The 25,164-nt window shown below is 49.1% G+C and overlaps 2 protein-coding genes across 2 annotated transcripts; one reads left to right on the forward strand and one right to left on the reverse strand.

Moving 5' to 3' along the window:
• The first annotated feature begins 547 nt into the window (after positions 1–547).
• TEX28 (testis expressed 28) lies at positions 548–7,497 on the forward strand. Its single transcript, XM_049872915.1, has 4 exons — positions 548–571; positions 913–1,616; positions 6,189–6,324; positions 7,049–7,497. Exons 1-4 carry the CDS (start codon positions 548–550, stop codon positions 7,403–7,405), a joined length of 1,221 nt encoding a protein of 406 aa, XP_049728872.1. The 3' UTR covers positions 7,406–7,497.
• Positions 7,498–7,868: 371 nt separating this feature from the next.
• On the reverse strand, positions 7,869–23,618 carry LOC126069124 (long-wave-sensitive opsin 1). Its single transcript, XM_049872107.1, has 6 exons — positions 23,507–23,618; positions 17,748–18,044; positions 15,164–15,332; positions 13,370–13,535; positions 12,118–12,357; positions 7,869–7,979 (listed from the first exon to the last, which is right to left on the reverse strand). Exons 1-6 carry the CDS (start codon positions 23,616–23,618, stop codon positions 7,869–7,871), a joined length of 1,095 nt encoding a protein of 364 aa, XP_049728064.1.
• Between the last annotated feature and the right edge of the window lie 1,546 nt (positions 23,619–25,164).

Genomic DNA, 25,164 nt, shown 5'->3' on the forward strand with positions numbered 1-25,164 from the left:
TCCAAAGGGTTGTCTCAATTCACTCTCCTACTAGCTGTGATTGAGAGTCGCTACTACTTCATAATCTTGCCGACACTTATTCTTGTTAGTCTAACTTTTGCCAATCTGGTGGTTGTGTAGGGGTATCGTATTGTGTTTTTTTCGTTGAGGTATAATTGGCGTGCAATAAAGTACACAGAACCAAGATGTGCATTACAATATAATCACTTCTGACTTACCACTGGGAGATTTTCAGATCTCAAACTGTCATGAAGGTGCTGACAGTTTCAAAGAAGAAACAGGACAGAGGCTCCACCTGATCTGGCCCCGCTTAACCTCTCCTAGCTCATCACCCTCCACTCCACCCCTGGTTCATAGTGTTCCAGTTCATTTTTCTTAGAGATGAGAAATACGAGACTCAGAGAGGTGGATTAACTTGCCAATGGCCACATAGTGGTAGAGCCAGGATTTGAACTGGGCTCTAGTTTGAAGGCAATGCTCACCATGAGGGATTCATTCTTACTATAGAATGCTCCACCCTGGCCTATCAACTCTATGAGAACAAGGAATGTACCTGTCTCTGTACCATGTGGTAGGCACTCAGTAAATATGTACTGGATGAATGAACAGACTTGTTAGAGTGCAAATACCCCTGCCTACCTCTCTGATCTCCCCAGGAGTAGCAATACAGCCAGCTGTGTTGGTTAGGGTGAATGAATTTATTCTATACTTTGCAGCAATAGCTCTTTATAAAATGAGACCCACAATTGATAAATCTTAGAAGAGAAAATAGGGGAGAGATCCAAGAACCTATGTAAATGGACACACATACATACATGTCTCTTAATAGAATGAAGCCATAACGTGCCCAAATCTCTTACATTTGCAGCTCATGAAAGCACTCACTTGACAATTTCTTGTTTCCCACTGCAGGCAGAACACCCGAAGAGCCAAAGCGCAACTCTCCCCTCCAGCGTTCCGTCATGCAGGTCCCTGTCACCCAGTGAAGACGGCCCCAGCGGCCACTCCAGCCTCTCCGGTGGGGAGCTAGCTCGGAACCTGCAGGAAAGTGTCAGGCACCGCATTCTCTACCTCTCAGAGCAGCTGCGGGTGGAGAAGGCCAGCCGGGATAAGAACACTGTAGGCTACCTCAAGCTGGTGTTCAAAGCCGACCGGCACCAGGCGCCACACATTCGGCAGGCCTTCGAGAAAGTGAACCAGCGTGTCTCAGCCACGATCGCCCAGATAGAGCGAAGGCTCCGCCAGTATCACCAGCAGCTGCAGGAGCTGGAGGAGGGCTGCCGGGCGAAGGGCTTAGTGCTGAAGGCTGACAGCAGCCTAGACAATTGTGAGCAGCTGAGTGAGAGGGCTCCATTTTTGGAGACCCCCAAGTCAGGCAGGAAAGACGGCCTGGCCAGCAACCTGTCCGAGGTTACCAGGCACTTCACTCTGGGCAAGTTCGCTGAGACGAAGCGAACAGTACAGCAGCATGACCTGCTTGTGCAGAAGATGAAGGAGGAGCTGACGGAGGTCAAGAAGCTGCATCTCAGCCTCCAGGTGTCCTGTGAGGGCCTAAAGGAGAAGTATCAGGCTGACCTGCAGCTGTTGCTGGAGGCCTTGCAGGAGAAGACATGCAGGTGAGGCCTCCCCTCCCCCTGGGCTCTGGGCATGGGAGCTGGCCAGAGCCCACCACGAAGGAAGGCTGGCTGTGGGATGGTGAAAGGAAGCCTGGGAAAGAGCTGGGAGAGGCAGGTGGGGATCAAAGGTCTGTTGATGAGATATTGATTTGGGCCACAGGTGAGGTGGGTGGGCTTCCTCCTATGGTTCTTCCTCACATGGTTCTTATGTGCTCTGTTGGCGACAAGGCCAGGCTGGTCCTTCTGGGTGCAGGCAGGGGCGTGGCACCCAGAGGTTGTCGTCTCTGACTTCATGGTGCAGTGGTGGTAGCATTTGGAGTCTAGCAGACACCCTCATTCACTGAGGAGCCCTCCTGCCATCCTTGCTGGCTCAGCCATGGCTGGACTGTGGACTGGTGTGGCCTCACTGGCCCGATTCGGGCTCTCTTCACCTGGCTTTATAGCTAAGATCAGGCACAAGATCAAACCAAAAAAGAAAAAAAACAAAACAAAAAACCCAACTTGTTGCCGTTGAGTTGATTCCAACACATAGTGACCTTATAGGACGGAGTAGAACTGCCCCATAGGGTTTCCAAGGAGCAGCTGGGGATTCGAACTGTTGACCTTTTGGTTACCAGCCAAGCCCTTAACCACTGCACCATCAGGGCACAAGATCAGGTATCAGATATTCAGAAAATGCCTGCCTCTCGGTGAACTCCTTCTCTCCATTGTGCAGTGGATCGATTTGATTTTCTGTTGAAGACAAGGTTAGGGCCCAGCAGCAGGGAAAAAATCCAGCCAGAAGATTTCAAAAGGCTTCCCTGCATTCCCATTTGGACCCTTCTCTGGGCACCCTCCTTGATCCCAGGCCTGGTACTTACTGGGACTCTAATTCCTAAAATGACCTTACAAAGGACGGAGCTGCTCGTTTCCGTGAGACTAGAGTCAGCATTTTTCTGAAAATCAGAACTCTGCGATCTCTTCAGTACCTACATGTATGTGGGCGAAGAGTAGAGTGGGAATCTCTCTTTTGTTCTCCCAGGGAGCTCTTAGCAGCACTTGCACTGCTTGCAAAGACAGAAAGGGCAATTAAAGTGCATTACTGGGCCACACATTCTCTAGATAACCCAACAGAATCCCAGGTTTTTTGGGGAGCTTTTTTTTCACGGGACATGACAACGCAACCTAAAATCTTGGGAACATTTCCAGGGTCAGGTTTATATAAGCAAGAACAGAATGTGGTAACAGGTCCGAATCTCCGCATACGTTTCCATATTGCACAGGACAAAACTGTTTTCCTTGGGGAAACTCTTAGCCCTTCATAAGTCAGAACCTTTCCACTGAAGTAACTGCAGGGGAGCAGGACACCCCTTCCTCTCTCTTGTACTGTGTGGGGCTTCGGAGGTTTTCCAGTAGTTTATTATAGTAGTTGGTCTGTCCCGACTAATGTATGTTATAAGCAAAAAAGCAGACCCATAGAGCGCAAGTTTGCTAGGAGAAATGAGGAAAGGGCTGCAGATAATTTGAGGTAAGAACAGTGAAAACGAGGAGCACGTAGCGTTTTTCTCGTGGCGTGTTCAGATGCTCACTTCATAGATGGGGAAAACACCCAGTGAGAAACCAACTTGTTATATTAAGTGAAGGGTACATGGGATTTTGTGGCACTTTTTTTTTCTTCAACGCTCTGCCTTCTTTTCCTTATTTGATTGTCCGATAATATTTGATGTGTTTACCATTCTACCTTCTTCAAACGCTTCCTGACTTTGGCTCCCAGGCAACCCACCGTTCTGGTGAGTTTCCTTCCACTTTGGCTATTCCTTCTCTTCTACTTCCCTGGCACTTCCCCCCACTCCCCAGGGTCCCTCACTTTGTGTGTTGCTGAGGGTGATGTTGCCCCCCACCCCACTTGAACTCACTATACACACACTACTTGGTTGCTCCTACATCCATTTCTCTATCTTGGACTTTTCTTCCAAGTTGCAGACCAGTAGCTTCTACCTCAATTTTCCAAAAGCCAATTCTCAGAAATGATCAATTAAGAATATGCTCTCTTGGAAAAATGATAATGTTTAAGACAGTTTGTATTGGAGTGGGTGGTCTTCACAGCTTTGGAAGATTTGCTGCCATTTGGGCTGACTGGTTTTCATTGTGTCTTCCAAAGAGCATTTTCCAGGGTGTTCCATTTGCCTCTGTGATTGTAGGAGCTGGGCAGAGAGAAGTCCTTGCCCAGGGAAGAGATGGGGAGGGGAGTCAGCCCTCTACAAGGAGACTGGGTGGCAGAGAGGAGGGGAGACTGAGAGAGTCCCCGTATGAAAGTGGTGTGTATTCAGGCCTTCTTCTACAAGAGCCTTTTCAAGCACATATGACTGTATTCTTATAAATGCATTAACAAAGAATCTATTCATTGGCTATTCCTATTCATGAAGAATATATTCATGAATATATACTTGAACATAGTTAATATCTTGAGTATTTTTGTGGCTAGATCCTTCATGTAAATAAGATAGTAATGAGGAGTCTATGATCAGGGTGGACACCCTGCCATCTCCCCCTCTCAGTGGGCTGTAGCCTAGACCAAGTTGTTGGCTGACTCTCTTCTTAATGGGGATCTGGGCCAGAGACAAATGGAATATTACTTAAAATGCTGTTACGAACTGGCTTTTGATGAATTGGCTTTCAACAAGGGAACGTTCAGCTTCTTAGTTGCCTACTGGAGATCTACTCCCTGTGGGTGTCGCTCAAGTCCTGGGAGCACGACCAAATCAACCACACAGGGTTTCCTCAAAAGCCTACCCCTTATAGCCCCAGCTCTGTGAGTGGCACCGCTGTTTGCACGATTGTCCAGCCAGGAGTCAGCAACCAACCTCAACCCCAACCTTTGCCTCTATCTCCGAAAGCCACAGGGCATCAGGCCGCAGCGTTCTCTTCTGCGTTGCTCTCAGGTACCTTTCCTCTTCTTCAGCATCACTGTCACCACCTCAGCTCTTCCCTGAAGGCTGCAGCTAGGACCTCCTCTCAGCCGCCTGGCCTCTGTCCTTCTGGTCTGCCCTTTACCATGCCCAAAGGAGGGACTTTAAAAGTTTTTATTTACAAAATATTTCAAACACAAGGTATACGACACCTGTATACCCACCCCAGCTTACTCAAACCTTAAAATTTGCCATATTTGCTTTAAATCTTTTCTTTTAATAATTTTTATTGAGCTTTAAGTGAACGTTTACAAGTCAATCTGTCACATATAAGCTTATATACACCTTACTCCATACTCCCACTTAGTCTCCCCCTAATGAGTCAGCACGCTCCCTCCTTCCAGTCTCTCCTTTTGTGACAATTTTGCCAGTTTCTAACCCTCTCTACCCTCCTATCTCCCCTCCAGACAGGAGATGCCAACACAGTCTCAAGTGTCCACCTGATACAAGTAGCTCACTCTTCAAATCTTTTTTTTAAGAAATAAAACTTTAAAAGATTCAGTTGACACTCATCACCACTTCCCAACCTTATTTTCATACAAATATTCTTTTGCTCTCTTCACTCTCTTCAATTTGGCGTTTATCATTCCTGTGCATGTTTTTATACTTTTGTGCTTATGTATCTAGCCATGGACAACATAGAGTGATATTTTTATTTGTGTGTGTGTTTTAACAGCTCTATTGAGATATATAGGAAACCCTGGTGGTGTAGTGGTTAAGCACTACAGCTGCTAACCAAAAGGTCGGCATTTCGAATCCACCAGGTGCTCCTTGGAAACCCTATGGGGCAGTTCTACTCTGTCCTATAGGGTCACCTTGAGTCGGAATCGACTTAACGGCAATGGGTTTTTCTTTTTATTGAGAGATAATTTACGTACCATAAAACGCACCATTGAAAATATTCATTTCAATGATTTAAAGTAAATTACTAAGTTGTGCAACCATTACCACCATCCCTTTTTTTATAACAGCTTTATTGAGATATAATTCACATACCATAAAATTCACGCTTTCAAAGTATACAGTTCAGTGGTGTTTAGTATATTCACTGAGTTGTACAACCATCACCACTATCTAATTTCAGAGCATTTTCATCGCCCCCAAAAGGAGACCCCACACCCATTAGCAGCCACTCCCTATCTCCCCCTCCACCCAGTCCCTGGCAACCACTAGTCTGTTTTCTGTCTCTATGGCTTTGCCTATTCTGGATATTTCATGTAATCATACAATATGTGGCCTTTTGTGACTGCTCAATCCCTATACTCAACAGATTTTCATGGAGTAACTACTACATGCCAAACACAGGTACTGGGGGTATATATGGGATACAATAGTGTACACAGCTTAGATTTGAATTTCTACTATTTCTAGTCTAGAGCCATTTTTGTAAAGCTGTTACAAAAAAGTAAGTATAAGATATGTGAATATAGGGCTGTACGTGTGTGTGAATGACATGTGTTTAGGCTGTTCCCAGGAAGACCTGGAAGAGAAGGTAAGTTTTGACTGGAATTTGGAGAGGAGGAAGGCGAATGTGAGTCTCTTGTCTGAGTGTAGGAAGGCTCACCGTCAGCATAAGCTCTGGGCAAATGACTGAGGGAGTATTCCTTTCTCCTTTGCTCCCAAGACAAGAGTTGATCGAAGAGCAGGTAAATGACCACCTGCAGGGGTACCTGGATGAGATGTACTGCCTCAAACAGAATCTAGCCTGCACTGAAGAGAAATTGGCCTACCTGTCCTATGAGAGAGCCAAGGAAATATGGGTGAGAACCTCCAGGGGTGGGGGTGGGGGTTGACAAGACAGGGACAGTGAAAAGAATGTGGGGCCAATCGTTTGTAATGAATTCTGGTAGCCCCCGCTCAAAGGAAAGGGGCATCCCCAACTGTCCCCTTCTACAGGGTTCAAGGACAACGTATTCATGGATCTCAGAACTAGCGGTGTCCAATCTTTATGCCCATGTTCCACGTCCCACGACCCAGCCTGGCTTATTTGGTAACAGGAGGGTAGTTCTCACACTCGAGGCTGCCTCAGAACTACCTGGAGGGCTGGCTAAAAGGTGGATTACTGGGCCCAGCCCAGATCTTGGACTCAGTAGATCTGGAGTGAGGCCTAACAAGTGCCTGGGGACCACCCTTTGAGAACCGCTGCCTCAGGCCATGGGTCACTAAGCACGTGGTGAAGCAGTCCCTCCCTCCACCGTGTCAATGAGTTAGACTCACTCTCTTCCATACCCTGTCCTTGGCTGGCTGTTTCACAGCCAGGTTCTCAGTGAGAACCTGGCTGTGAGAGTGAGGCTGAGTCAAAGGGTCCCAAGATGGGGCCCTTAGAAGCAGGTTTCTTCCTCTTCTCTGGATGTGCTATAATTTCTTGATTTTCCTCTTAAAATAGTCGACTCAACAATGTTTCCAGGGCATCCCTTAGGAACTCACCAAAACGGCCATAGGTTCATTCTGACACCAGAGTATGTGTGTGTTTGTCACCTGCAGGAAGTCATGGAGACTTTCAAGAGCCGGATAGCTAAGCTTGAAACTCTCCAGCAAGTGGCCCAAGTGGAGATGGTGGAGAAGCTCAGAAGCCGTCCACAGGAGTTCCTGTTCAAGTTCATTAGCATACTCCTCACCTTGGCCACCATCCTCTTGGCCTTCATCTCCACCGTGTGTGCCTGCCCCTGGCTCCTTGTCAAGACGCGCCTGCGCACATGCACCTCCCTTGTGCTGATAGGACTGGGGATGCTGGCCTGGCAGAAGCGGCATGCCATCCCCACCACCAGCTGGCAGGCCTGGGTCACCTCTAAGTGGAGACTCTATGCCAAGGACCCCAAGCCTCTCTCAGAGGAAACATAAGTTCCCTTCCCCTTCCTGGGTGTCAAGGGCATCCAGTGAGCCCTCCAAAGATAGACTGTCTTCAGCCCTCCCTCCTGAGTCCATAACCATGAGCCTGGTGAGATTTTCGCAGACGCCCAGCTGCCTCGCACTTTGATCCTCCACAATCCTTCAATATCACCTGTAGAAACAAACGCTGGAAAAGATTAACATCTACGGAGTGCAGAGGTCCTTGGTCCTTTCCTTTTTATCCTCTGTCCTCCCTTTCAAGACCAAATGGCTGAATACTCAGAGGCTAAAAAGGTGCCCCAAATGGCCTTGGCCATCTTTGTGATGTTGTTTGGAGTGGGGGAGGCAAAGACAAACTTCATTTATTTCCCAGGGGTGGAGGAGAAGGGGGGAAGAGTGGGGGCCAAAGCCCTGATGGCTGGGACAGGGGGTTATTTTTTCCTGTAGGAGACAGAACTCTTTGCTGCCTGGAGACTCATGCAGGTGACACTGAAGAGACAGATGAGGCCTCCGTTTTAGAGGCACTAGAGAGTTCAGAACTATCATCCACCTTCTTTCCAAAAAGCTGCAAGATGCAGTTCCGAAACTGGAAGGACAGAAAGCATTAGTCAGCAGAGTAGGATGGGTCAGTATGTTAGGAAAAAGGTAATGTCCAGAGGGTGAATGAAAATGAGAGAAATCCTCAATGAGATGGGTTGACCCAATAGCCACAACAATGGACACAAACATACCAACCATCATGAAGATGGCACAGGACTGGACAACATTTTGTTCTGTTATACATATGGTTGCCATGAATTGAAGCCAACTTGACGGCAACTAAGAACTACAACAGGTAATGCTTGTGGCATTCTTAGGAAGGTATTCGTTAAGTGTTACCTTGATGACCCCAGACCTTCTCTTCCATCATTCAGAGGCCTAGACAGAGACGGGAGCAAGGTGCAAGCTATTCCTTGCATTCAGAGATGGTCTGTTTTTTATGGCTCAGTCATCTAATCCATTTAATTTAGCAGCTGATGGGGACCAAGCATGATGGGGGCTCACACATTGAGTGACCATCTGCAGAAGGTCTGGAAGGAAATTCAGGCATTTCTATTCCATCAATTTTGGGGAAAGGTGAGGACTACGTCAACAACAATCTAGCCACCTGCCTCATCTCTTCAGCCAAAAGAGACTCTTACCAAGAGGGTTTTGCTCTCTGCTGGCTGACCCCTAAGGACATCTGGGCACTAATATTTTCTCAACTTATGTCTGGTATCATCACTGAACCAACCACAATGCTTTGAGAAACCAGACCAGAGGTTTTTCCTGAATATCCCAGACCTATTCTTAACAAGGAAACCCTGGTAGCATAGTGGTTAAGTGCTACGGCTGCTAACCAAAGGGTCGGCAGTTCAAATCTGCAAGGCGCTGCTTGGAAACTGTGGGGCAGTTCTACTCTGTCCTGTAGGGTCGCTATGAGTCAGAATCGACTCGACGGCACTCGGTTTGGTTTCGGTTTTTAGGATTTTAACAAGAAGACAAAGTAAAGTATTATAATGATATGTGCAAAGACCTGGAGATAGAAAATCAAAAGGGAAGAAAACGCTAGGCATTTCTCAAGCTGAAAGAACTGAAGAAAAAATTCAAGCCTTGACTTGCAGTATTGAAGGGTTCTATGGGGAAAATATTAAACAATGCAGGAAGCATCAAAAGAAGATGGAAGGAATACACAGAGTCACTGTACCAAAAAGAATTTGTCGACATTCAACCATTTCAGGAGGTAGCATATGATCAGGAGCCAATGGTATTGAAGGAAGAAGCCCAAGCTGCACTGAAGGCATTGGCAAAAAACAAGGCTTCAGGAATTGACGGAATATCAATTGATATGTTTCAACAAATGCATGCAGCGTCGGACGTGCTCACTCATCTATGCCAAGAAATTTGGAAGACAGCTACCTGGCCAACCGACTAGAAGAGGTCCATATTTATGCCTATTCCAAAGAAAAGTGATCCAGCTGAATGAAGAAATTATTAATTATCATTAATATCACACACAGATGAAATTTTGCTGAAGATCATTCAAAGAGTATATTGACAGAAAACTGCAAGAAATTCAAGCTGGATTCAGAAGAGCGCATGGAACGAGGGATATCATTGCTGATGTCAGATGGTTCCTGGCTGAAATCAGAGAATGCCAGAAGGAGGTTTACCTGTGTTTTATTGACTACGCAAAGGCATTCAGCTGTGTGGATCATAACAAACTATGGCTAACATTGGGAAGAATGGGAATTCCAGAACACTTAATTCTGCTCATGAGGAACTTGTACATGGATCAAGATGCAGTCGTTTGAACAGAACAAGCGGGGGGGATAGTGCGTGGTTTAAAGTCAGGAAAGGTGTGCATCAGCCTTGTATCCTTTCACCATACCTAGTCAATCTGTATGCTGAGCATATAATCCGAGAAGCTGGATTATATGAAGAAGAACCTGGCATCAGGATTGGAGGAAGACTCATTAACAACCTGCGTTATAGAGATGACACTACTTGGCTTGCTGAAAGTGAAGAAAACTTGAAGCCCTTACTGATGAAGATCAAAGACCACAGCCTTCAGTATGGATTACACCTCAACATAAGGAAAATGAAAATCCTCACAACTGGACTAATAAGCAACATCATGATAAACAGAGAAAATCTGAAGTTGTCAATGATTTCACTTTACTCGGATCCACAATCAACACCCATGGAAGCAGCAATCGAGAAATCAAAAGACACATTGCATTGGGCAAATTTGCTACAAAAGACCTCTTTAAAGTGTTGGAAAGCAAAGATGTCACCTTCAAGACTAAGGTATGCCTGACCCAAGCCATGGTGTTTTCAGTCATCTCATATGCATGTGAAACCTAGACGAAGAATAAGGAAGCCTGATGAAGAATTGACACCTTTGAATTGTGCTGTTGGCAAAAAATAGTGAATATACCACGGACTGCCAAAAGAATGAACAAATCCGTCTTGGAAGAAGTACAACAAGAATGCTCCTTAAAAGCAAGAATGGCGAGACTTCGTCTCACATACTTTGGACATGTTATCAGAAGGAATCAGTCCCTGGAGAAGGACATCATGCTTGCTAAAGTAGGGGTCAGAGAAAAAGAGGAAGACCCTCAAGGAGATGGATTGACACAGTGGCTGCAACAATGGGCTCAAGCATACAATGATTGTGAGGATGGCATAGGATTGGGCAGTGTGTCGTTCTGTTGTACATAGGTTGCTATGAGTCGGAACCGACTCGACACCACCTAACAACAATAACAACATTCTTAACAGTCTCCGGCTCCCTCTGTTGTCAAAATGTTTTAAAAAGAACTTTTGAAATTAATAACATAAGTGGTCTGAACAGCAGAATGGATTCACCTGAAGAGCTGGCAGACAAGGCTGAGGAATTCTCCCAACAAATTAATTCAACATCAATCTATCAAGCACCTAACGTGTGCCAGATACTGTGCTCTGGGTGCTGAGGATACAGCAGTGAACAAAAAGAGCAAAATCCCCTGCCTTCATGGAGCTTAGTGTCCACTAACTTTTCTCAGAATGCGGCAGAAAGAGAGAACAATGTGGAAAGTGGGAAAGCAAAGTTTGAAAACCTGGAGAGGTCCAGAAATGCAGACATCTGTCTGGAAGGGGAGAATGGAGAGAATCAAGTAAAGTCAGCATTTGGCAGGAACAAAGGCTAGGGCATCAATGTGTCATCAATGCAGTCCCCGGGAATCAATGGTGGGACTGATCCTATTTGATATTTAACAGTTTCCAGAAAGAACAAATGCTTAATGAACTCTGCAGACAAACCTGGCTTGAGGCCCTTTGTGTGAGCCAGGCGCCAAGCCCGAGGGGATAGAGGAGAGCCAGTTGGAAGGGCAGGCCCCCGGGCTGGCGCTTGAGCTTCCCACAAGGGATGGGTGGGCCTGGCAAAAGGCGTGGTCCGGGGCAGGGTATTTCTAACCCATGGACTTTCCTGCTCACCATCAAGTCACATCTCAGCTGTTCCTTAATGAAGTGGACATGGTAGAGTCAAGGAAGAAAAGCTACTTTTACTTAAAAGAGGATGAGCCTTGGGTGGCCACCTGTAACCTACCAAGAGGACCTGGGAATCATAGGCAGTTTGCTGCTGGGGCCCAGTGTGCTAGCTAATGGTGGCTGCCATTAGCAAAACCTTGAACTAATGTACAAACTCCTCAGAGTCGAGTCAGCTCAGCCAGAGAAAGGCCCATTTTGGAGCTTGTAAGAAGCAGTTAAGCTTCTAAAATGGGAAAATGAAGGTTTAGAGAAGAGTTGAGTCTATAAAACCAACAGAGGCCTAACTAGGGTACAGGTAGACATGTTGGCTAAATCCTAGGGTGTTTGCATTCTAGGGCATTGCCTGACACGTGATGGCAATAGTTCTGTGGCCAACAAGGAAAGAGTACATGGCACATAGACCATTGAGGGCAAAAAATGACTACCCTCAAACTGAAGGTATAAAAGGATTCCAGAAGGGTGTAATGAAGTCTACTGCTAACGAGTGGATCAACGTATGTCTGCATCTGGGTCACATGCTTAACTCTTTGAAGTCATTGTCCTGGAGGGTCCTTATCAGCCAGCCCCACAGCTTTTCTGCGGGCTCTTCATCTGAGATGTGATTCCACGTGGGAGCGATCATTGGTCTATTCTAGGGTAGACTTCTAATTTGATCTGCTGATCGAGTTACCTACCTGCCGGTTCATGAAGACATAGATGATGGGGTTGTAGATAGTGGCACTTTTGGCAAAGTAGGCTGGCAAGGCTGCCATCAGAGGGTGGAAGGCGTAGCCAGGGTGGGCAGTAGCAAAGCATGCAAAGAAGGTGTAGGGCCCCCAGCAGAGGCAGTAGGCAAGGATCATTACTACCACCATGCGGGTCACCTCCTTCTCAGCCTTCTGGGTGGACTCAGATTCTTTCTGCTGCTTTGCCACCTGGAGGAGAGAAACAGTCATGCTCAGCCACAGTGAACTGGCGATGGCATCCAGAGCTCTGTGTGTGAAGGGACTCTGCATGGCTATGACTTGAGCAGTGAGTCAGACAGGCAGTGAGAGGTGACCCAGGGAGAAGGACTCTTGGGGAGAAGGGCCAGCCTGTGGCCTGCTCACACCCTGAGTTGGTGTGCCACCTGCCCGGACAGACACACCAGCCCTGGGCCTGGTCTTGGGGCCATTCTAGGCTTTCAGGTAGCTGCCACGGCTGGGCCTGGCCAAGGATGGCCAGGCAATTTGGGGGGCTTCCAGTGAGGAAGTGAGGTTTCTAGCAATTTCTAGCTTTTGGAGCATGTGCTGATCTGACTGCAGGCACCAGCAACTGATTGGGGAAAGGCACCCCAAAGCACCTGTGTAAGCAGTGCCCCAACACCAAACGGGGAGGGGAGTGACAAAGGGGCCACAAGGGGAGTGTGGAGCTGGCAGCATCCTTAGGGCCCAATCTCCCTTTCCTCTCTTGCCCTAGATGGGCTTCTGGAGTGGGAGAGTGCGTCTGGGGGTGGTGAATGGCATACTCAAGCCCCGCCTTGGCCTGCCTCAGTGGCCTCGTGACAGACCCAGCGCTCGGGACACCCTTCATCTCTATACACCTCTGCAGGTTTCATTTGCCTGATCTGGCCTGCATGGCGAAAGTCTCCGGAAAAGAGGCTTTGCCACCCCAAGGAGCACTGCCCTGGGTCAGAAGGCAGTGCCCTTGTATTGGACTCCTCTGGGGCGGGTGAGGGCCAGGGTGCCTGGGTTGGGGGTGCAGCCAGCAGCAGGGCCCCAGCACGGGGCCCCACAGACTGCCTCATCAACACCTTAGCTGTTAATGTTTTCTCTGTGGTGTGGAATCCTCTTATCTGAGGATCTCAAGGAATTGCTTGAGGCTCACCGGGCTGGTTTAGCTGGACTTGGGGGGGGGGAGGGGGGGCTCCCTCCCAGCTTAGCGGTTAAGGCCTGGGCTGGGGCTTACCGCTCGGATGGCCAGCCACACATGGAGGTAGCAGAGCACGATGATGCTGAGGGGAATGATGCAGCACGTGGTCATGAGGACGATCATGTATGACTGTACCCCGGGGTATGAGCTGCCACTGAACACGTCAGGGCCACAGGAAGTCTTCAGGCCGTGGGGCCAGTACCTGCAGAGAAGCGTCCTGACTCAGGGCAGGAAGCTGGCAGAGGGCTCTGGCCCAGGCCTGCCCCTGATCTGGGTGGGGTTTAGTAAGTCCTTGCCCCTTTTTAGGTCTCACTTCCCCTCTTTTTTACTGTGGTACAATGCAAACAACATGAAACTTCTCATCAGGGACATTTAGTACAGTCACGCTGTTGTACAAATGTCACCACTTAACAGTTCCGGGTAATTTTCATCACCATAGTCACATCCCCTCTCTACAAAGAGGAGTGAGGCCCTTTTTCCTCTGATCATCTAAGAACACCCATGAATGCCTGAGTCTCTTTTCTGGAGTCAACTAGGCAGCAACCGCCCGTCTCTCCCACTCAAGTGGAATGTTAACTGTTGAGACTCTTTGAGGACCCACCCTTCTAGACCTTGTCCATGGGAGCAAGGGAGCAGTGTTCTGGGGAGCCCAGCTCCTGGAGACAATTCAATTTAACCATGGAGCCCCCTTCTCCACGGCCGGAGTTGGGAGGGACATTGACATTGGCCTGTACCCCAAAAAGCCTTGTTCAATCTGTGACTTCTAAGTGATTATTTCACGTCTTATATTTAGAATGCATGGTCTAGTTTCCAATAGCATTGTCATACCTCAGTAAGGACTGGAAACGAGGTCAAAAGTAAGACACATTTTCACTACAACCATCTCATGGTTGGCAGTTGTCCTCAAACCTCCTGAGAAAAACCCTTTCTCCAAGTCCCAGAGCTCCTCCGGGGTAGCTGCATTGCCCCTCCTCCTGTTCTAGAAGCACAGACTCTGAAGCCAGGTGGCCAGTTATCAGCTGCAGAACCTCACCTCTCTGGGCCTTGGTTTCCTCACCTGTAAAACGAGGCTAACGGTAAGGAGGGAGATTTGATTTGATTTGATTTGATTCTGGCTAGTGCCAAAAGCAGTGTTTGGAGAGAACAAGCTCTGGGGTCAAACAGGCCAGGGAACCAGCCCTGTGTGACCTTGGGTGGCTCACGTCTGTTTCCTCAGGATGGCCAGGGGAATTAACTGGGACAGTCTACCGGCATGCCAGCATGTGTCCTTAAAAGGACACATGCCCCGGGAAGGGTGGGAACGGAAGACACGCTTTCCCAAGGCCTGTTTCCCAGAATGATGTGCACTCCCTGAAGAAAGAGGAGTCCTTCTCCAAGCACTGCGAGAACTTGCAGAGCTTGCAGTGTAAGTGAAATGTACTGTCCTCACCCTGCCACCCCTTCTCAAATGTCTGAACCACTGCTTCAGACATTTGAGTCTCTCCCCAAAGAGACAGCCTGGCCGGGGCACAGAGGTCATGCCCTTCAGGCCTAGGTGTCCCTACGACTCAAGCAGCCTCCAAAAGGCGGCCCCCAGAGTGCGCAAAAAAGAGGCCTGGGGCCGAGGGCTGAGCTTGCATTTCTCTGAGTGCCCCATCTGTATCTTACAGTTAGATGCTTGCAGTCATGGACATCACACGCTGGAGGGGGGGGTCTCAGGCAGCGTCGGGCCTGTCCCCTCATGGTGCAGGGGCCCGGATGCAGGAAGTGATGCTTTCTGAGGCCACAGAGGGATTCACGAGCCTCACTCTTAGCTCTCCACAAGCCCCCCTGGTGGACCTGTGCTCTTACCTGCTCCAACCAAAGATGGGAGGGGCTGTCCAGATGGCAGCCCAGATCCAGGAGAAGGCAATACCCGCAATGGCCAGTTTGGCATCAAATCTGACATTGCCAAAAGGTTTGCAGACCACCAGCCATCTCTCCCAGGAAATGATGGCCAGCGACCAGAGGCCCGTGATCCCTGTGGGAGAGAGCAGACAGGGCTTGTGACAGGCACTCGGGCACAGCCAATTCAAGGCAGGAGGGCCACCAGCAGGACGGCCTCCAAGGTCACCCACCTGAAAAACTTCATTCTCAAAAAAATGTTTGCAATTGCAGTGGGCAGGGGGACTGATAGCCCTCCTGGGCTCTTGCTCAATGGGGTGACTCTTTCTCCACTGTCTGTAACATCTGCTTTCCGGTTCTTCCCCTGTGTGCCTGGACCCCCACCCCCCACCACCTTGCTCCCTCATCCCTCTTTGACTTGGCCTGTCTCTCCCTTCCCCGCTGACCTAAGCCGGCTTAGTTCTCCTCCTCCATTTTTTCTACTCTCCCCCTTTCTTACTTTCTTCTTAATCTGGATTGTTTTTGCTCTGAAGCAGGAGCTCTGAGCCCCTGGTTTGGTCACTGAGTTTCTCACTGATCAAGTCGTGAAATTTGGAAGCTGGGAATTCAGAACACACTGAGCCCAACCTCCACAACCCTACTACAAGGGAGGAAGGAAGAGAGAGAGAGAGAGAGAAGATAAAGAAAGGAAGGGAGGGGAGGAAGGAATAAAGAAGGGAGGAAGACAAGAAACATGGTAGTCTGCTGGCTCTGCAGCTTGCCACCCTCTTGGCCACCAGCCATTCGTGCGATGTCATCAGCAGGACTGTTCACGGCCACATACAGATCAGTGTAACCATACTAAGGAGCTGTTGGCCCCACTGGGAGCAAAAGGGAACACGGTTGTCAACCTGTGTGCCCTTCTTCCGGCCCCGGTACACTTTCCATTAGGCTTCTGGAAATTGCTCTTCTTCTTAGAGCTCGAGGGTCTATGCATGAGATTCAGGGGCTCTGTGAAGTGGGATGGAGGGAAGGACGTCTTGGCTTGCCCTAACCTCAGCACCTTCGACTTGGTCACCAGTAGAAATCACAGATCAGACGTTTTGAAATATCACTAATGTTCGTCACTACTTTCAAATGTCAGTAGTTCTAGGCCCACTGGCTAAGATCCTGTTATTTAACACTTTGGTAAAGAATTGCGTCGCTTATACTTTTATTTTCATTGTGATAAAAAAATATATAAAAAATTGCAATTTTACCCGTTTTTCTAAATACTTTTAGTACTAATACTCTTAATGACTTTTCAATGTTTTGATAACTGGATTATAGTAGCCTTGGAGGATGGCAGTGTGCATTTACTGACGTTCTTCGGAGAAGGGGTCCGTGGCTTCACTCAATGGCCCAGGGAGCCTGTGGTCCCAGAGCAACCCAAGGACAAGCTGCCAACTGGGGCCAAGGGTAGCTGGGGACCTTGGTAGGACCAGAGACAGGTGGGAGTGGGGGACACGGGGGCACTCAGGGAGGGGCATGTGGTGGCTGAGGCCACGCCAGCTTCCGGGAGCACTTGTACTTGGGGGCCAGGCTTTCTCCCCCGATCTTCCTTGGGTGCTCCCATTCTGTACTTTGGGGAGAGTGCTGGGACTTCAGGCAAGTGTCTTGTTTCGTCTGGGCCATCGTTGGTGAATGAGAGACAAGCAGTTAGGTCAAGGGGCCCACCCAGTCTTCTGACCTGTCAAATAGAGGTCATATTCATGCCTACTTTGTAATATTGTGGGAGGGTCCAACGAGCTCATTAAGTCTGCTCAGCATCCACCTGAGGTGGACACTGGCGTCCCCATTTTACAGATGGAAAAGCGGAGGAGTAACTTGCTGGAGATCACACCTTCGGTAATTCAAACCTGGGTCTGACTAACAGCCTATGTCCCTCCAACCCCCCTACACGTGTTGCCTCTCTATGTACATGTCTCTTTCTCTTTCTGTCTGTTGTCCACCCCCTAGGAATCAGAATTGGAAGTAAGTTCAGGCTGCAATAAGACAAATTCCAGTCAGATGTGGGAGTTAAAGAACACAGGAGTGGTGACCAGGTGACCCTGGGAAACCTTAAAAATAGGAGGGCAGCTGGAGAAAGGCTGAGCCACTAAGCACGAGGATCTGCCAGCCCTTGGCACCCCTTTCTCCTGGGCAGGATATCAAACTCTAACCCTCCGCTCTCTAGAAGCATTCTCCGAGGTCCCGCCGGCCTGTCCTCTTCCTCTTGGGCCCCTGGGGTAGAAGCCCTGGGCTCCTTGCCTCACCTCCAGCCCAAGAGACCCAGGTCCTGCCTCCTCAGCCCTCCTACCAGCGCAGGCTGGAGTTCTGCCTGGGGAGCCCTCCGTCCCACTCTGTGCTGGGGTCATCTGGCACTGTATCCGTCTCCTCCCACCCCAGCCCCAAGGCCTCAAACTGGCTGCCCTGACAGAGCCTCCCAGCCTGCAAACCCTCTCTGGCCCAGTTCCCCTGCAGTCTTGGGAATGTCTCTTCTACATGCATAAGGCTGGGTCTCCCCTGAGTGGGGGGAACCCAGAGTTCTTACCACAGAGGGAGACAGTATAGCCTTCCACGACACACAGAGGGTGGCCGAGGATGAAGTAGCCATAGATCTGATTCACCACACTGATGGTGCTGGCGATGACCGTCTCTGCCAGGTCAGCCACTGCCAAGTTCACCAGGATCCAGTTCAAAGGGTGGCGCAGCTTCTTGAACCTCATGGTGGCCACCAGCACCAGCCCATTGGTGAAGACGGAGGCCAAGACCACGAAGAGCATCCAGGCACTGGTGAGGTGGTACACCCACCGTGGGGCGATGTGGTAATTGGGGCCTTCGAAGGGGCCTGGAGCCGAGAGGTGCAGAGGAGAGAGAGGGCTGGGTCATGGGGCGTGGGCCACGGGGACATTCAGGGACAGACTAATCTACTCACCAGTCTGGGTAGAAGAGAGAGTGAGGAGCCGAGAACAGTGTCGCCCACTTCAGCCTTCCCCACTCTCCCTCCTGCCCGCCAGCCTCCCCTTCACAACCTGCTCTTCCCTTCCACCTAAAATGAGCTCTAGTGTCCCCCCCCAACCTTAGATAACCAGCCCTCCATCCTGCCTCTCAAGCAAGGGCCCCAGGACTTAGCCAAACCAGACTCGTTGTCACCTCTGAGGTCTGATTCCCCACCCCCAGTGCCCAGGGGCAAAACCCTGGAGTGACAGTGACTCGTCCTGCCCCCTCCCTGCTTCCTGCCAGCACTGCTTTCTGCAGCTCTTTCCCATCCCCTCTCCGCTTCTTTTTGTTGTTGCATCTCTGCTTCTCCGCTTCTTTTTGTTGTTGCATCTCTGCTCATGCTCCCAGTCCCTGGAGTACTCTTCCCTTCAATGGACGAATCCTTTCCTGCTGTAAAGCCCAGCTCAGAAGTGTTGGCCTTCTGGAAGCCTGGCTAGACGCCCCAGCTGAAAGTCATCTCGACCCTTCTGCTTGCCACCGTGCCTCTCCATCATGTGCTCCCCCGTCTGGGAGTCACCAGCACACCAGGCTTTTCCTCCTCACCAGAAACTGGGCCTGATTCGTTGTCACATATAGTCTCCAGCACACAACAGGTGCTCAGCAAGGGAATGAATGAGTGAAGGAATAACTCATCTTTCTTATAATACACCGTTATCATTTCTTATTTTGCAGTCATCACCACTATTTATTTCTAAGACATTTTCATCACCCTACACAGAAACTCTGTGCCCCTTCAGCAATGTTTTCCCACTCCCCCTCTCCCCAGCCGGTGGTAACCGCTAATCTACTTTCTGTCTCCATGCATTCGCCTATTTTAGATATTTCATGTAAGTGGTGTCATGCAATATTTGCTTTTTTATGTCTGCCTTATTTCACTCGACATAATGTTTTCATCCGTGTCTTAGTGTGTATCAGAACTTCATTTCTCTTTATGGCTGAGTATATTCCATTGTATGGACAGGCCACATTGTGCTTATTGATTCATCTGTTGAAACAACTTGGGTTATTTCTACTTTTGAGTGATTAAGAATAGAGCTACTATGAACACTGGTGTGCAAATATCTGTTTGTGTTCCTGTTTTCAGTTCTTTTGGGAATATACTTGGGAGTGGAATTTCTGGGTCATGTGGTAAATCTATGTTTAGCTTTTTGAGGAACTGCCAAATTTTTTCCACAGCGGCTGCACCATTTTACCATTCCACCAGCAGTGTAGAAGTTTTCCAATTTTTGCACATCCTCACCAACACTTGTTACTTTCTGTTTTTCTTATAGTAGCCATCTGTTATGGATGAAATTGAGTCCCCTCAAAGTATGTGTTGGAATCTTAACCTGTATACCTGCGGATGTAATCCTGTTTGGAAATAGGGTTTGCTTTGTTATGTTAATCAGATCATAGCAGAATAAGGTGGGTTCTAAATCTAATCACTTCTGAGTTATAAAAAGAGCAGATTAGACTCAGAGGTGCACACACGGGGGGGGGGCACAGATGTCATGTGAGGATTGCTGAGGAACCAAGGAATGCCCAGGGCTACCGACAAGGAAGGCATCGATCGACACAGCTGAGACCTTGACTTGAGTTCTTAGCCTCCAGAGCTGTGAGAAAATAAATGTTCTTTAAAGCCACTCGGTTATGGCATTTCTGTTACAGCAACATTAGGAGACTAAGACACCATCCTAGTGTCACCACCATCATTTTGGCAAAACACTCAAAGGGGTTATGAGACTCCCAGTCATACCAGAGAAGCTGGAGTGATTACAACCATCATACCACAATGCCCGCTGCCATGTTCCAAACCCCACAGAGCCTAGAAAAACACCAACAATATCACCCCGGATTATTAGGACATTTTCAGGTGCTCATTACAGAAACCCAGCTTAAGAAAAATGGGGATTTCTTGTGCATGTAATGACTAGGAAGGACGGGGTCAATCTTGCCTCCAGCATAACTGGACCCCACAGCACTAATGACACCTCAGGACTCTCCATCACTCAGCCCTGCTTCTCTCCGTGTGAGCACTTCATGTGTTTCCATGCACAGGGAGCTTCCAAAACTCACTAGCAATACCTGCAACAACACTAAATGACACAGCATACTCATGAATGTCAAAATCTGAGTGGGCGGGGACAGACCAGTGACAACTCAAGACCTGTGTGGTATCTGTCTCTGTGCAGAAGGGAGCAGAAGGAAGAATGGGGCCTCTGATGGCCTTGCTAGCAGATATTCCCCGGGAAGTCCAGCTGCTGAATTTGAGAAGAACAGCTAAAACTGGGAGGTGTTTTGAACACCCTGCTTTGCAGGTGTCTGCAAAGGACTGGAACAATCTAGATGCTATGAACTCTCAACACTGGCCAGGCAGAGCACCTGGAAGGTATGACTGAGTGAGTTCAAATTGGGCAGAACAGGGACAAGAGGAGCAAAGGGGAGAGAGAGAGTCCATGCAATGGTGAGGAGGGGGCAGGACAGCTCAGCATCAGAGACCACTGAAAAGGGCCTCTATTAGGGTAACTAGAAAGTTCAGGAACTAATTTCGTGAAGAAATGACCAAATCAACTCTCAGGCAAAGTTATTACAAGAAATATAGGGAACTACTTGTTCACCCACGTTCACTGCAGCACTGCTCACAATAGTAGGGACAACCTAAGTACCCATCAACAGATGATGGAGAAACACACTGTGGTCCATCCATACAATGGACTATTACCCAGCCATAAAGAGAAATCAAGTCCTATACATGCTACAACATGGGTGAACCTTGAAAACATGATGCTGAATGAAATACCAAAACCCAAAACCAAACCCACTGCAGTTGAGTCGATTCCAACTCGTAGTGACCCTATAGGACACAGTAGAACCACCCCATAGTGTTTCCAAGGAGCCGCTGGGGATTCAAAATGCCGACCTTTTGGTTAGCAGCTGAGCCCTTAACCACTGCACCATCAGGGCTCCTGAATGAAATAAGTCACTCACAAAAGGCCATCTGTTGTATGATCTCACTTATATGAAATATCTACAACAGGCACGGGGAGGATGGAAGCGGGAGGTATCGCTTAAGAGGCACTGAGTTCCTGGTAAGGGAGATGCAAAAAATTGAAACCGGATAGTGGTGACGGCTGTACAACATGGCGAACGTAACTAGTGTCACTGAATCGTACATGTAAAAACTGTTGAAGTGGCAAATGTTTTGTTGTATGTATTTTACTATGATAAAAAAAAAGAAAATTAAAAGGCATACCAAGCAATCACTATGTGTGGACCTTATTTGCACCCTGACTCAAACAAACAAACTGAAAAAAAGGTATGCCATCCCACTTTGAATTGTGGCGCCTGGGGTCCTAAATGCCAACAAGCGGCCATCTAAGATACATCAATTGGTCTCAACCCACCTGGAGCGAAGGCAAAGGAAGAACACCAAGGTCACATGACAACTAAGAACCCAAGAGACAGAAAGGGCCACATGAACCAGAGACCTACATTATCCTGAGACCAGAAGAACTAGTTGGTGCCCGGCCACAATCGATGTCTGCCCTGTCAGGGAGCACAACAGACAACTCCTGAGGGAGCAGGAGACCAGTGGAATACAGACCCCAAATTCTCATGAAAAGACCATACCTAATGGTATGACTGCGACTAGAGGAATCCCAGAGACAATGCTCCCCAGAACTTCTGATGGCACAGGACAGGAACCATCCCCGAAGACAAATCATCAGGCATGAAAAGGACTGGTCAGCGGCGGGGGGAGAGAGATGCTGATGAAGAGTGAGCTAATTAAATCAGGTGGACACTGGAGAGTGTGTTGGCAACTCTTGACTGGAGGGGGGATGGGAAGATAGAGAGAGAGGGAAGATGGCAAAATTGGCACGAAACGAGAGACTGAAAGGGCTGACTCAATAGGGGGAGAGCAAGTGGGAGAAGGGAGTAAGATGTATGTAAACCTACATGTGACAGACTGATTGGAATGGTAAATGTTCACTTGAAGCTTAATAAAAATTAATTACAAAAAAAAAGGTATGCCATTAGGAGACAATTGGAACTTTGAAGGCTGACAAGGATGTTTGATGATATTAAGGAACCATTGGTAAAGTTTTAGGTGTATAATGGCACTCTGGTTACGTATTAAAAAGAGGCCTTCTCTTTAGAAGCACACGCTGCATGATACAGCAGATACACAGATGAGTCCTGTGATGTCTTGGATTTGCTTCCATCTATAGGTGGCCCTGGTGGCGTAGTGGTAAAGCGCTACGGCTGCTAACCAAAAAGTCAGCAGTTTGAACCCACCAGGTGCTCCTTGGAAACCCTATGGGGCAGTTCTACTCTGTCCTGTAGGGTTACTATGAGTCATAATCGACTCAACGGCCGTGGGGTTTATAGATGGCACAAGACTGGACAAGCAGAAGCTGTGGGATGGGTACCGTGGGGTCACTGCACTCTTCAATCTACTTTTATAGACGCTTCAATTAAAAAAAGATTTTTTAAAGAAATCTTATCCATTGAAGAAGCCTTTGGGGGCCTGAGAAAATTCTGGGATACAAACAATCAAGTTGAGACAAAGTGCATGTTACTCAATTCATCTGGGTGGGGCAAGGGGGCATTTGGCTAATCACCACTTGAGGAATACTGCCCAGTTCCGGAACCCCTGGCCTGTCCTCTGCTCTCTGAAGGGCTCTCAGGCAATGGGGCCACTCCCAGGGCAGAAGTCAGGCTGTGCTGGTGAGCATTCCCAGGTGGCCAGTTGTCGCTGGGCCTAAGCCCTGTCCCCTAGGGCCACTTTCGATGGGAGGGCTGCCCTAGAAGGTGCTCTGTCCTCCCGGAAGCCTCCTCCAGCCCTGAGGTTTTAGAAGTCACTTGTCTTCTGCTGCTCCTTTCCCCAGCTGCTGGCACCTCCCGGCTCCCCAGGACCCTTCCCTAGGTTGTGTGTCTAGGGGCATTACTTCCTGGCCGGTCCGCCAACCTCCTGAGCTACACGTTTTTCTCCTTTTGGCCACAGGAGATGCAAACATGAACCAGACCCAGCTCCTTTCCCTGGGCAATGAGGGCCAGGTAGACACGCTCTCTAGCAGAATAAAAGAAAGAATGAATGAATGAACTCTTCTGGGACAGGGCTCCTCAAAAGGGTTTGGGAAGCCCATGTGGTTTGAAAATGCACACTCAAGATCATGGTGGACTTTGACATTTGGAAAGGAAAATCTATTCATCTCATCATCAATGCTGAGAGGGAAGCCTAAGCTGGGGCATGTGCAGAAGAGGCTCCTGGAGCGGGAGGGACCTGGTGTCCCAGAGGGGCCGCTCAGCCAGCCTCCAGCGCTTACTCACCTCTGGTAGTGTTGGTATTGGTGTAAACGAAGATGCTGGCCTGGGTGCTGTCCTCAGAGGCATCCTGCAGCCGTGCACCTGTGAGCCTGTGGGGGCCCCACTGCTGGGCCATGGCTCCGGACAGCCCTGTCCCTGACGCCCGCCAGCTCTGGGGGTCACGGCGCTTTATACCAGCCTGCAGGATCAGCCAGGGCCTCCTCACCTTAAAAGCTCCCCAAACACTTCACCCTCTGATCTCTTAATTGGGCCTGGACTTAGACCTCCTCCTCCCCGACCCCAGCCTCTGGTTCCTAAGGTGAGCCTGTGAAGGCAGCTCAGAGGGATTGGCTGGGAACCAAACTCTGAGCCTGGGCTTGCTGCTGCATCCTTTGCCTATCCCTCCTGTTAGGTCAGACAGAGCCAAGAGGCAGGATTCTCAGATGAGGGCAGGGTAACAGCACAAACCCAAACCTGCTTTTTCCATCTGATTCTTCTTGAGGAGGCCTGCCACTGGAGCCTCTTCAGGTCCGACCACTCAGTGGGCCCAAACCCATGCCTTGTGGCTGGTGGAGGTTCGTCCTGGGAGGTGGGGGGCAGGCTTTGATAGATGGGGCTGGAGGGGACTCGGCAGCAAGTCTTGCCCTCAGCTCCCCCCGCCCCTTGCTCCCTCTGGACAGCAGTCCTTTGGTCACCAGGGTGCTCATCCAGGCCCTGGTGCAGGCCCCCAAGGTGACCACGGAGGCTTGAGATCACAACCTTTCTGTGGACTGCCTCTGGCCACAATTTCCCTCTGGATTTACCTTCAAAAAGCAAACCGTGACAGAATGTTCCTGACGGGCTACCTCCTCCACCTGCCCTCTCCTCCCAGAGCTGTCTGGCTTCTGCTGGCACTGTTCTTGGCAGGGGTGCCCATCGCCTGCTAACTGCCCAACCTGCAGCCTTGCCTCCATCTCTAGCAGAGCACCCCATTGGCCCCATCCACAGACCCCCCTCAGGGAACCCTTCCTCTCTAGTGTCTTTTGCCAGCAACTTTTCTCTGCTCAGTCCAGCTGTTTTCAGGCACATCCTTTGGGTTGGCCCTTAAACTCAATAAAACCAAAACGTGAGCTGTGGTCTTGGCTTTCCCGTTCTCGGTGCTATTATTCTCAAGGTCCCCAGCAATCTGGTCCTCTCCGGCAGGCCAGAGCTCAGTGAGTCCCCGCCTGGCCACCCACAGTAAGAATGGCTAGACACCCAGCCAGAAGCTCTATGTGTAGTAGAAGGGAAGAGTCCTGGCCACAGCCTTACCAGGGACCTGTTGGCGGGCCTAGAAAGCTGTGCTCACTGCCCAAGGGCACATGGCGAGCTTTGTGCTCTTTGACTGTTATGTGCTGATTTGTGCACCCCCCCCCCAAATATGTATGGAAGTCTTAACACCTGTACCTGTGAATGTGATCTTGTTTGGAAATAGATTTTTTTCAATTGTTAATGAGGTCGCGCCACAGTACAGTGGATCCTAAACCTAACCCCTTCTAAGCGGTGCCTTATAAAGGGGCGAACAGACATATGGAGCCGTTCTACTCTGTAACACATGGGGTCACCATGAATCAGAATTGGCTTGACTTTAATAGCTTCACAGACACAGAGAGACACACACAGGGGGAAGACAGACACCAGGTTACGACAAGGGCAGATGCATC

Source organism: Elephas maximus, chromosome X (genome assembly GCF_024166365.1).
Source record: "Elephas maximus indicus isolate mEleMax1 chromosome X, mEleMax1 primary haplotype, whole genome shotgun sequence".
In the NCBI taxonomy this organism is placed as follows: domain Eukaryota; kingdom Metazoa; phylum Chordata; class Mammalia; order Proboscidea; family Elephantidae; genus Elephas; species Elephas maximus.